The sequence below is a fragment of the Micromys minutus genome, assembly GCF_963924665.1.
Source record: "Micromys minutus genome assembly, chromosome: 29".
NCBI classification, from domain to species: domain Eukaryota; kingdom Metazoa; phylum Chordata; class Mammalia; order Rodentia; family Muridae; genus Micromys; species Micromys minutus.
This window is the reverse complement of record NC_137964.1, coordinates 32487892-32500976: the sequence shown is the minus strand read 5'-3', so window position 1 is coordinate 32500976 and position 13085 is coordinate 32487892. Positions and strand designations below refer to the sequence as shown.

Genomic DNA, 13085 nt, shown 5'->3' with positions numbered 1-13085 from the left:
CACTTGGCAGGTGGACAAAGGAACACTAGTTTAAGGTTATCCTTAACCATTAAGTAGTTTGAGGCCAGACTGGACTTCCCAAGACACTGTCACAATAAAAATAGCCTTTCAAGATGACATATGGGAGACTTGCTGACAGTCCAAGTCTTAGAATCTATACACAGTAGAGAACCTGACTGCCACAGGCATACACATGAACAGCAGTTTCACACTCCTGGTCCTGACAATGTCTAACCAAATTCAAGTGGATAAACTTGCAAAGCGTAACTGACCTAATGCTCTAAGAAGCATCTTTTGCCACTGCATAACAGCTTTTTGGCTTCTTAAAAATCACAATGACAGCCAGGGCTACATTTTTTGAGAAACTCTCAAATCTCCAGTAAACACACTTGTGAAAATAAACAGGCAACATTGCAGGAACTCTTAAGATTCCCAAAGTTAAGTGTGGGTTGGCTGCCTCAGCCTCTACCTGCAGAAATCTATGCAGGCTTTTCTCCTTAGGCTACAGTAGCTCTAAATTGCCAAGGGAGAAACTTGACTACAGACCCACAGCTTTACTTAGGTCCTTAAGTAAAGCTGTGACTCACATTTACTGATTTCTGAGCACAGCTAGTGAATTCAACAGCCTAGCAAGCCAACTCTCATCCACGCTGGCCTAGAACCTACACTACTTACTTGAGCCTCCCAAGTGCTAGGCTGACAGGGATGGGGCCTCAGACCTGTAGCAAATAATCCAAATAATCTGGAAAAGCAGGTATAACCTGGCCAACATTCCATCAAGAGAACTGAACTGTCTAATCCTACAAACTATGGAGTCCTCAGACTAGTCCTAGTCATTTATCAGCTGGTAAGCTTGTCAACCCTAACTTCCTTGAACAAACTAGCAGAGACATTTACATCTCCAACAGATTTATTTTTAAAGGAATGACCTAAGGGAGAAAAAAAATGGGGGTACAGAGGTATGGACTAGAAAATAAATACAAATGTAAGCTGTTTTACTAATTTTATAACCACAAAAGTGTACAGAGAATGATGCCCTGTACAAAACACAACAGATGCAAACGAGGTGTTCCCTTAGCAAGGCTGAAGACTCAGTCTCTGGTGTTTGGAATTTAGGATGCAGTCCTTGTTTTTGGATGGATCATGTGTTTGGCACAGTCCATGCGTTTAACCAGATTTGAACAGAAGAATGGCCACCTGACCCAGGTAGAAGTAGATGAAGTGTTTGGTTTCATGTGTCACATAACTACCGAAGTTCCGGCCCACAATGCAGTGCCAGGTGGGGTTGTACTTCTTGTCAAACTCCTGGGAAGAAGAAAACAATTTTAGTGGTACACCTGGAAAATTCAGTTTCTAGAAAAGCCAGAACTTTGAGAACATGAAAGGGCAATACTGGCATTTCTAATTGTCTCCACACTGGGATAGGCACAGGGTGCGCGCTACCATAACCCCAGCAAATTCTTACAAGAATGTTCCCTAGGTCTAAGTCACCAACCTAGAACAATAATGCGACATGCCTGCAGCCTGAGGTAAAATGGGGATGGGAGCTACGGAGATCAAAGGTCATTCTCAAGGACAGTTCTGTTTCAGTGACCACTTCCTTAACTATTTTGGGTGTTTTTCTGTTTTGAGTTCTTTCTAGATGGGGGTCTCTCTATGTAGTCCTGACTACCTGGAACTCGATATATAGGTTGGTTTGGTCTTAAAAAAATCAAAGAGATCTGCCTGCCTCTGCCTTCCTAGTGCTGGGGTTAAAGGACCCATCATTTGCAGCCCACCTGAGTTCAGCAATTCGATGGCTGTAGATGACATCAGCAGTTATCAGGTTGTTCCTGGTAACTATCCTGCCACTGTATTTGCCATGTGCCCCAAATCCAGCAAGCCAGTAGCCGCCACCGCTGCCGCCGCACCCCCGCACCCCCCCACCCCCCTGCCCTGTTGCAAGAACAAAGTCTCTGGATTACCATCTAAATCAAGCTGGGCTGAAAACTAAATGCTAGAAACAGAATCTTGCAGTTAAGTATCCTTTTAAAATCTCTCTCCTCCACATCTCCTACTCGGTCTTAAAGATTACCAAATTAGAGATCATCTGTTACCTGATTCTCCCATCCCAATGGACGTTAGAACTAGGAATGTACTAATCTTTTTCACTAGATGGATCGAACCAGGGCCAGAGATGATGTAAAATTCTTTAGGGTTCCTAGCATGTCATCCGGCCCTCAGTAAGAAAACCTAATTTATTAAGCAGTATGTCTCTTACAATCCAGATCCACATACTGCTGCGTTTTCAAAAAAAGGCATTCATTTCTGTTCCATGTGAGTCTTTCATCTTCCCGTTCTCCACTCAACAACCCTCCCACGGCTTCGGCTTCAAGTTTCCTTCCAGCAAACATAGCTTGAGAAGTTGGCGGTCTTGCCAGCTTTCTACAAACTGCCATTTACCAAGCCTCCACCCAAGCCCCCAACCACCACTACCACCCACTTTCCCTGAACTGTCGACTAAGTCCCGGCTGGAAGGCTGGCAAGATCTCCTAGCCCGGCTGGAAACACCCACGCAGGCGCGCAGCCCCCCCCCCCCCAACACCCAGATGGATCCTCGGCGCAGGAATCCCACAGTAGGGGGAACTAACTGCTCGCTGCTCCCTGATCTTGGAAACCGTTGCTAGGTGGCGCTTTCCCCCAAGGAGCTGGGGGTTTAAAAAAAAAAAAAAAAAAAAAAAAAAACTTCTGGCGTTAAGGGTCTGGTCTTCCCCAGAGGACCGCAAAATCTACTGCGTCCTTTCTAGAACTATCCATACCGAGCCACCCTAAGCGCCACAGGAAAACTCTGCCGGGCGCCCAGAATCGGGGGAAAGGAACTACGCGGTGCCGGGTCCGGGTCCTCACCTTCTTGATATGGGCCGCAATATCCTTCTCTATGTTGTACTTCTCCAACGCCTGAGTAGCGCACTCCACCGAGTCCTGTTGCATCTCTTCCGACATGTCTGCATTTTTGATCACCGCCTTGCGGTCGCACATGGTTACCTGTGGGTCGAGGCGCGGGAGAGGGAAGGGTCGGGATGCGGGCCGCGCTCGCTGCCCTCCCGACCGGCGCCCCTGAGGACGACGCCCCCCCACCCGCTTCCGAGGCGCAGCTCCCGCGGCCCGTACGGCAGGCCTGGGGGTCGGGGAGGACCCGAGCCCGGTCTCACCGTGGAGCAGGGGCCAGCCGGCTGCTGCGAGCTCCTAGGGAAGGTGCTGGCGCCGCTCAAGCAGCAGAGGACAGCCGGTCACTACCGAAGCAGTGGCGCATCTAAGCAGCCCCACGCCAGCCGCCGCCGCCTAATCCCTAGGCCCCGCCCTGCGCCCGCGGCCCCGCCCCCGACGCTTGTCGCTATTGGCGGGTCACAGCCACCAGCCTCTTTCTATTGGTCCGTGGATTCAATGGTTCCCTTAGGATCTTTCCCCTGCATTTTGTTGCAGACCACAATGCACCGCGCACAGCGTCGGTTGCCCAGGCGATGCGCCGCACGCGTGCAGGCCCACACACCCTGAAGGCGGAGCCCGGGTCGAGTGGCTGGCTCCCGGACCACCCAGCAGTCTGGAAGGCTGTGAGGGCGGGCTTCTACCGCTCGGGCCCACTGAGGTTAGCCCAGGGTGTGTTCTGGAATCGCAGGTTCTAGAAGATCGGGAGCCGCCGCCCCAGATGCCGCCCATTTCCACCCCCACCCGGGGTCCGCACGATTTGCGGCCTTTGACAGGTGGCCTGGAGTTTTAAAAGGTTCTTCCAAAGCAAGGGCGAGCCGCCGATTAGTTTTAGGGCTTAGTTTAAAGCTTTGCTGTCTCATTCCTGAAGTTTTAAGTGCGTGCGTGTCTGAGGCGGCCCTGGGTTTGAGAGGCAAGTTCTACGCTCCACCACTGAGCCCTGTTTTCTTTTTTGTCTTTTCTGCCCATGCCCTCCCCACCCTACGGTCTCCCTGGGTTGTCTAGGTTGATCTGAAGTTCGCAGTTCTTTCTTGGCCTCCCCCTTGCGCCATCACACCAGGTTAAATTCCTAATTTTAGAACGAGACACTACATGTTTATTTCATACTGTAGCCCTTATAGAGTTGATACTGACCTAGAAAACGGTAGAACGATAGCCTAAGGATTGAAGGAGAGATTCGAGAAGGGATCATCTTCAGGAGGTAGAGCCTGTCTGCCAGGCAGTGCAGACCTCAGGATCTGGAATTTGGGTGGATGTCGAGTGTGTACAGCTGAGGCTTCTTGCTCAGATAAGCTGCCCATTTTCGCAAAGTTTCTTGGTTGAGGATTTATTTGTAGAGAGGAAGAAGTATCATGATGAACAAGAAAGTGATCCTCAGAGGTGAATCCTCTGGCATAGGTACATTTATGACTAATTGTACCTACCTAATAATAAATACATAAATACATAAAATAAGATCATGATAACAGTTAATGGTAAACCCCGTACCTCACATGCATCATATCCTGAGTTATGATGATACCCAGTACTTCAGAACAAAGTGAAAGGTGATCAAAATCGAGGTCTTGGGAGTCGAGTCATCCTAGCACTGTTTAAAGCTGTTGTCTCTTATTTCTAACAGGGGACTAAGTGTAAAAGGAAACCACCTGATAGGTGTGTGGGAGCATTAAATAAACGAATGCTTGTGAATTCTCAGCACGGTGTGGCTTTTATTGCTGAATGAATCTTGCTGATGATTCGTGTTGACCCATCAAACCTTAAAATGTCTGTAATATATATTTTTGGAACCCCTTAAAATGATTTTCAGGTTGTATAAATCCAAGTTTTCTGTTTACATTTTTGCATTTTTCTCTTTACCCACATTCTAACCTAGAACCCTTGTTTTGTTGAGAAGCTCTCTCTCTCTCTCTCTCTCTCTCTCTCTCTCTCTCTCTCTCTCTCTCTCTCTCTCTCTCTCTCTCTCTCTCTCTCTCTCTCAGCTGGAGCCTCAAATCACAGAGATCCACGTGCCTCTGCCCCCAGAGTGCAGGGATTAAAGGCATTCACCACCGAAGGTGGCTGACCTGGAACCCTTTTACACTAAATTGCTCAGAGGTATCCCATTCCCAAGTTGGGGGGGGGAATAATAAGAGTAGGGCTAGAGAGATGACTCAGCGTTAAGCGTACTGACTGCAATTCCCAGCAACAACATGGTGGCTCACAACCATCTGTAATGGGATCTTCTGGTGTGTCTGAAAACAGCTACAGTGTACTCATAATAAAGTAAATAAATCTTTAAAAAAAAAAAAAAGTAGTGAGAACATCCTCACTTAAAATGCATTTATCAATCAAAGGTGCTTCCCAGCTTCCTCTCTGATCTTAACTAAAAGGCCAGGAAGCCATTCTAGCCTCATTTCCGATGGAGGATTGAGGACAAATGAGACTGGTCAGTGTATTTACCAGCTTTGACCTCCCACTGCAACCCATACGTGCTCAGCACGAGACCCCTCATAACAGCTTTTTCTTTCTTTTTTTAAATGTTTACAGATGTTTTGGTTGTATGTCTGTCTGCCTCATATGTCTGGTGCTCACGGAGGCCAGGAGGGGGCATTGGAACCCCTGGGTCTGGGATTTCTGCGAGTTGCAAACTACCACGTGAGTGATGGGAATTGAACCTGGTTCTCAGAAGAACGTCCATAATTGCTGAGCTACCTTTCCAGTCCCAAGGGGACTGTCTTTATTTACCTTCTTGACAGAGGTGTGCAGCTGAGGATGACCTTGAATTCCTGATCTTCCTGCTCCCACATCTCAAGTACTGGAATTCTAGGCACGGGCCCCAGTTTTAAGGGGTACAGGAATTGAGCCAGGCCTGGCCTTGTGAATACCAGGTAAAAACTCTACCAACTGAGGCACTTTCCCTGCCCTGTCTAACTAGATATCAGCTTGAGGGCCACCCCCCCCCAAATTCCTTTCGGCCTCTCACCACCATGCTGTTAAGTCCCGAACACTTAGATTTCCTCCATGAAGTTTGCCTTGTGCTTTTTCCAGAGGGATTAGCTTATCCATTGCCTTTCCTGATGAATGTCCATGTGTCCTGCCTCTCCTGCTCCCTAATCTAGCCTCAGCATCCAATTCATTGTCTAGGGCTAGGGATGTAGCTCAGTGGTAGAGCTGTTGCCTAGCATAAGAAAGGCCCTTGGTTTCCCCCTATGCCAGGAAAGAGTGTACTCAGGAAATCTGACTGAAAATGGAAACCTTCTAGGTCTTATGATGAGGGATTGAAGGGGCAGGAAGATGGCTCCAGAGCTTACTGTGCAGCTGGGGAACCTGAATGGGCCCTCCAGGAAGTCCACACAGACAGGAGAAAGCTAACCCCACAATATTTTCCTCTGACTTCCACAAGTCAGACATGGTTCATGAGCACTGCCCCAGGCCAAAAATAAATAATTTTAGAAAACAGAAGAGGGGAAGGTAAGAAATATGCTGCCTTTTTGTTGTACCTTTCTTGTGAGACAAAGGTCTTGCTGTGGAGAATCGTATGTAGATGAGGCTGGCCTTGGACTTACAGAGATCATCCTTAACAATATGTACCATCGCACCCCACTTTTCTTCTTTTCTTATAAAAGGTCCTCTGTAGGGGCTGGAGAGATGGCTCAGTAGTTAAGAGCACTGGCTGCTCTTCCAGAGGCCCTGAGTTCAATTCCCAGCAGCCACATGGTGGCTCACGACTATCTGTAATAAGATCTGATGCCCTTTTCTGGTGTGTCTGAGGACAACTACAGTGTACTCTTATAAATAAATAAATCTTTGAAGAAAAAAAAAAAGGTCCTCTGTAGTTAAGGTAGGGCTGGCCTTGGACCTTCAGTCCTCCTACCTCTATCTCCTGAATGACTTAGAAATGGCTATTGCCTGTGTGTGCTTGCATGCCTTGATGGGGGGAGAGCAAAGAACGAGTTTAGAACATCATCTATCACTCTGTCTTACTCCTTTGAGACAGGGTCTCTCCTGGAACCTGGAACTCATGGTTTCAAACCTCTGTGTCCTTCCTGTCTCTGTTGTAGGGCCACAGGCATGCAGGGCCACACTTGGCTGACCTGTGGTTGTGGCAATTCACATTTCAGTCCCCTGTTTGTGCAGCAAGCTCTCTTAACCAATGAACCATATCCCCAACCCAGCTCCTCCTCCTCGGAGACTGGGTCTCAATCCAGGCCAGCCTTAAACTTGCTATGTATCAAAGACTATACTAATTTCTGATCCTCCTGCCTCTACCTCCCAAGTGGAATTACAAGCATATCACCATATTCACTTTGTTCAATGCTGGGGCGCATGCTCTCCCTCCCTCCCTCCCTCCCTCCCTCCCTCCCTCTCTCTCTCTCTCTCTCTCTCTCTCACACACACACACACACACACACACACACACACACACGTACTGGGCAGGGTTGTTGTTTAGTAGGTAGACGGCTGGCCTCGCACTTCCTACTGTAGCTAGGATGGATTGAACTGCTCCTCCTGCTTCCACCTTCCAGGTGTTCTGGGTTAATGAAAGCCTCCAGACAGACAGACAGACAGACCAAGCATAGGTCATTTCTAGATCTGCTGGAACTGCTGCTGGTGCCACAGTAAAGCTCCCTGAGAGCCCACCACGCAGAACCCTGCAGATTTCCTAAATCAGCCTCAGGACATTTTTCATCTCTACAGCACCTCTGTCATCATTGATTCTTTTTCTTTATTTCAGTTCCTATTTTCACATGTGTGTTTATTGGTGTGCCACATGTGTATGGGCATCCAAAGAATCCAGGAAAGGGAGTCAGAACCCCTGGTACTGGAGATACAGGCAACTGTGAGCTGCCTGATATGGGTGCTGGGAACCAAACACATCCTCTGCAGAAGCAACAGGTACTTTAGTTGCTGGGCACCCTCTCCAGGCTTATCTGTGGTTCTTGTTTTATTTCTTTATTTAACTTTATTTTATGTGTCTTGGTGTGAGATCATCAGGTCCCTTAGCATTGGAGTTACAGATAGTTGTAAGCTGCCATGTGGGTGCTGGGAACCGAACCTGGGTCCTTTGGAAGAGCAGATGGTGCTCTTAACCACTGAGCCATTTCTCCAGCCCCTTATCTATGATTCTTAACCTTCTGTTATCTGATTGGACAGAGAAAGGCGAGAGGCACTAGTAAAGAACAACTCAGTGTGTCTGTGAAGGCGTTTCCAGGAAAGACAGAAGGGATAGAACCCGCTCTGATCAGCTACAGTGTGTGTGTGTGTGTAATCTTAAAAAAACAAAAAACAAACCCTGCTCTAGAGATGGGTGGCATCATCACGCAGACCTCAGGCCTCGGTGGAATTTAAGAGGGGAAGGTGAGGGTGGGGGAGCTGGGAGGTACCTTCATTTAGGTGGAATTCTTGTCTGTCATATGAATGGCCTCTGGTTAAAACACAGTTAACAGTAAAGAAAAAGACAACAAGAAGGCAGAGAGCAAGGCAGACAGCAGGGTTAAGGCTGTGAACGTGCTGCCCTGCTAACCTCTCCTGGCCAGGCACTGATCTGAACTCATGAGTGAGGAAACTTTCCAACCAAGCACCGGGGAGGCCAAGGCAGGAGTCCCCAGCCTCAGCTCAGCAGGTGAAAAGTTGAAAGGTCACCCATCCATAATAGGATTTGATGCTCTCTTCTGGTGTGTCTGAAGATGGTCACACTGTACTCATACGTAAAATAGATAAATATTAAAAAACAAAAACAAAACGTTAGCCTAGTGTGTTGGCACTCAGGAGGCAGAGCCAGGTGGAGCTTTGTAAGTTGGTCTATAGAGTGAGTTCCAGGAGACGTAGGGTTATGGAGAGAGACTGTGTGTAGTGAGTTTTGGTGTTTTGTTTTGTTTTTCAACCCAGTTCTGTGAATATGGTTTTGTTTGGATGCTAGGTGTGGGATATGGGGCTGTCTCAGACTGTCCACAGCCCCTAGGAGGGGCGTGATTTTGCCAGCTGCAGATAGTGTAATTCTGGGGACTCTGGAGAGGGCCTGGAAAAGCAGCTGCTGCTCTTGGCTGCTGCTGTTACGGTTTCTCAGGTGGTCATGAGCGAAGAGAGAAGTTATTGGAGATATCCTGATGATGATTGGACTCACCCCTAATCAGCAGGAGGTGGTCTAAAGAGGTCTACAACCCCTTCCCCAACCTTTGTCTCCTACCTACTGTTGTGGGGTTGGAAGGGAGGTAGAGGTATAAGAACCCAATAACATAGTTTAAAAAAAAACATTGTCAACAGAAAGGAAGGAAGGGAGGGAGGGAGGGAGGGAGGGAGGGAGGAAAGAAGGGACCGTCACACACGGGGATCAGAGTAGTTGGTCCTTCAGCTATATGTTACCCAGGCACACTGAGCAATCTTGCCAACTCAGCTTCTAGTTCTTCAGTGAAGAAAACAGCTTCCTCATATTCAGTGGCAAGGCTTATATTAAAGTCTCTAAGGACCTGCTCCAGATACAATAAATGGTAGCTGCTGCTGTCACACCTGAGCCCTCACCCCGTGCCAAGCATTCTAGACAAGTGAACCTGCTCAATTCACACCAACTCTCAGATAAGAATTGTTTCCTCATACACAGAGGAAGAAGATGAAGGTCGGAGAAGTGAAGTCCCTTGCCTAAAGTTTCCGTTAGGAAGTGACAGGTCTCAGCTCTGCAGCTGGTCCGTGCGACCCTTGTAGAAGGGATCTGTGAGCTTCCCACGTTTCTAGACGTGCAGCCCTGGTAACTACTCCCTAAATACACGTCAGCTAGATCAACGGACGGAGGTATGAGAAGATGGCTCGTTCCTCTCTTTTGTTTGGGACATGGTGGTTACAGGAACCAGTGCATGCTAAGCAAGGGCTGGAACACTGAGTTCTATGCCGGTCTTATGTGGGTCATTCTGATGAACTCAGGGTCATCTCCTTAGCTATAAGTACACACTTGACTCAGTCCTTGACTGTCCTCATCTTCCCTGGACAGAACCACCCTCGTCTTTGGCCACCGGGCTTTCCTGGGGCCCTGGGAAGCCCTTTCAGGTTGTCACATGAGGTAAAGCAGCGGTTCTCAGCCTTCCTAACGCTGAGACTCTTTAATACCCATGCTGAGGTGACCCCAACCATAACATTGTTTCATTGCTGCTTCATAACTAAGTTTGATACCGTTGTGAGCTGTAACCATCTGATATGCAGGGTATTTGTTATGTGACTCCTGAGAAAGAGGCCTTTGACCCCTAAAGGGGTCGAGACACACAGGTTAAGAGCCACTGAGGCTTAACTGGCTGTCCTCAAACACACCAGACAGGATAGCAGCCTGCCCCAACCTTCCCTCACTGCTGGCCCAGAGGTACTGTTTCAGCTCTTTGTGGGGTATCCTTCATTCTTTATGAGACCTGGAGCCCTTTGTTGGATCATGAATTCCTTAACCAACCTAACAGCTCACTCCTCCCTAACCTGAAGAAAGTATAAAGTGACCTTGTGGTTCCAGAGTTGACTCAGAGACACTTCCCAGAAAGGACAGGGAAAGATTGTGAGGTCTGGTTATGAAGAAGGCATGTTGGTATGCAGGGGCTGGCACTAGCCTGGAGCTGGCCTGGGAGCTGAGCTTTGGAGCAGAGGACTATGTTGCAGTGCGGGAGGACTGAGGCTAAGACACTCGAGGAGAAATAGCATCCCCACTAGACACTAGCTAAGCACCAGCCATATAAATATAAGTAGATGGACTGCTGTCCATGGGGCAAGGCAGGCATATGCAGAGATACTGAACAGGCCCCTCAGGTCCTGTCAGTGGGCAGAGCAGCCCACAGTGTGAAAGGAACAGATTGAAAACAGCCTTGTGTGTACAGCCCAACTTGGCTTCCTCTACTAAGTTGTACAGTAAGCTAGTCTGCCTCTTGGCTCCTCACTTCATTCTCTAAAGGAACCGTGATGGGGGAGGGAGACTGCCCATTTGGGAATCATGAGCACCTGTGTTCAGATCCCCCAGCAGCTTCATAAACTCAGACATAAAAGTAAATCCAGCACCAGTGAGGCAGAGCTGTGCAGATCCTTGGAGCCTGTCAACCACCAAGCCTAGTAAGATTGATAAACTACAAGTTCTCAAAAAAAAAAAAAAAAAAAAAAGTGTTGACGGGCCGGCCCGGGGCTTTAGCTCGGTGGTAGAACACTGCAGGGCCCTGGGTTTGGTCCTCAGCTCAAAAACAAACCACATGCACACAAATAGGATTTTATTTCTCAGGGTCTCACTATGTACCTCTGGCTGTTCTGGAACTCACTGTGTAGACCAGGTTGGCCTTGAACTCAAAAGAGCCATCTGCCTCTACTGCCCTGGTGCTGGGAGCAGGTCTTAAAGCCAGGCATGGTGGCAGCGTGATAGAAACCCTACAACTGAGGAGGTGGAGAGGGAAGGGTCAGGAGTTTAAGGACAGTCTGAGCTACGTGAAACCCTGTCTCAAAAATCACTTCGCAGGATGTCCGATAGAGATATCACATTCTGGGCCCATGCACACAGGCTGCAGAGCAGGCAGGCTACTCCAGTTTCATTTCCGTTGCGGAGATGAAGTTACAAGTTATCAGAAACGGTGCATTCATCTTACAGTTCCAGGGAATCAAGGCAGAACTTGAAGTGGTCACATCAAATCTACAGTCAAGAGCAGAGAGAAGTGTGTACATGCTTGCTTGGCTCAAGACCTGCACAGGGAATGGTATTGACCAGAGTAGGCTGGGTCTTCTCACTTAGACAATGCCCAGATCATATTAACTCCAGTACTGACTATGGAAAGGACCTGTAGTCTACCCTAAGAGCCTGGGGATCCAGATGACCTAATAGGTGACCTCAGAATTACTCTGTAATTATGTGCAAAGTGGTCCTTAGTCAACCTAATTATTCAAGGACTCTAAACAAAAGAATAGGTATTTGGAGTTTCATTCCAGCATCTTTATTCTGACTCACTGAGAGACAATCTAACTCTAGAATTTAATAGTTCCCAACACCTTCAATTGGATGGCTGGGATGTGTCTAGAGAGAACTTTGTTCCCTGTGTTGCAGAAATGCAAGAGAGCTGCTGGACATGGTGGCAGTGCCTGCCTCACAGGACCTGGGAAGCTGAGGCAGGAAGACGTCCATAAATTTGAAGTACACTTGGGCCACAGAGTAGACCCTTAACACAACAAAGGGGAAATCAATCGAATGATAGGGCGTGTGACTGTTGTGGCATGTCTGAGGCCCTGGGAAGCAAAAAACTCTTTCCTCCAACTTGTGTTTTAGTAGAATAATATAGACAATAAAAACACACAGACTTGGAGCTAGACAAATAGCTCAGCTGCTCTTCTGGAGTTCCTGAGTTCAATTCCCAGCACCCATATGGTGGCTCACAATCATCTATAATGGGGTCTGATGGCCTCTTCTGGCATGCAAGCATACATGCAGATAGAGCACCCATACATAAAATACATAAATTTAAGAAGCAAACAAAACCAACTCAGGGCTGGAGAGACAGCTCAGTAGTTAAAGTGAAATTCTCTTGCAGAAGAACTGAGTTCAGTTCCCAGCACTCACGTCAGGTGGCTCACAACCGCCTGCACCTCCAACTTCAGGCCATCTGATGCCCTTTTGGATCCTCTGCAGGCACCCGTTCAGGCACGTACCCCCATCCCAAACAGGTACATAAGTAGAAAGAGTAAGGGTATGATTGTAACTCTGGTACTCGCTGAGGCTGGAGATCGAGGCCAACTGTACAGCCTTTGGGGCCAGCCTGAGCTAACAAAACAGGCTTGGACCAGGACAGCAGTGACTCCTGGGATGAGAGGTGGTTAAATTCTGGCTGTTCTCTGAAGATGGAGCTGGCTGCTGATAAGCTGCAGTGTGTGCAGAACACAGGGAAAACGGGCATCAAAGATTCCAGCTGGGCATGCCCAGTTCACACCTGTAGTCCTCGCTGCTAAGGAGAGGGCAAGAGGCTCGCCCGTGCCCATGACGAGTTTGCGACTAGCCTGGATATCCTAGCAAAAGCCTATCTCAAGATGGCTTCAGCCACATGGCCTGAGCAAGAAGACGGAGCCCAGATGGGAAGGGCCGGCAGAGGAAACTGTTTTGCTATGCTAAGTCTGCGATGCTTCCTAGACCTCCGCCGTCAAGTGTGCAA

General features: G+C 48.3%; 1 protein-coding gene across 1 annotated transcript; it reads right to left on the bottom strand.

The window, feature by feature from the left end:
• Window positions 1-892: 892 nt before the first annotated feature.
• DYNLL1 (dynein light chain LC8-type 1) lies at window positions 893-3312 on the bottom strand. The gene is made up of 3 exons (XM_080940691.1): window positions 3192-3312; window positions 2887-3024; window positions 893-1305 (listed from the first exon to the last, which is right to left on the bottom strand). The coding sequence occupies exons 2-3, from the start codon at window positions 3016-3018 to the stop codon at window positions 1168-1170; spliced, it is 270 nt and encodes an 89-aa protein (XP_080796817.1). The 5' UTR covers window positions 3019-3024; window positions 3192-3312; the 3' UTR covers window positions 893-1167.
• Between the last annotated feature and the right edge of the window lie 9773 nt (window positions 3313-13085).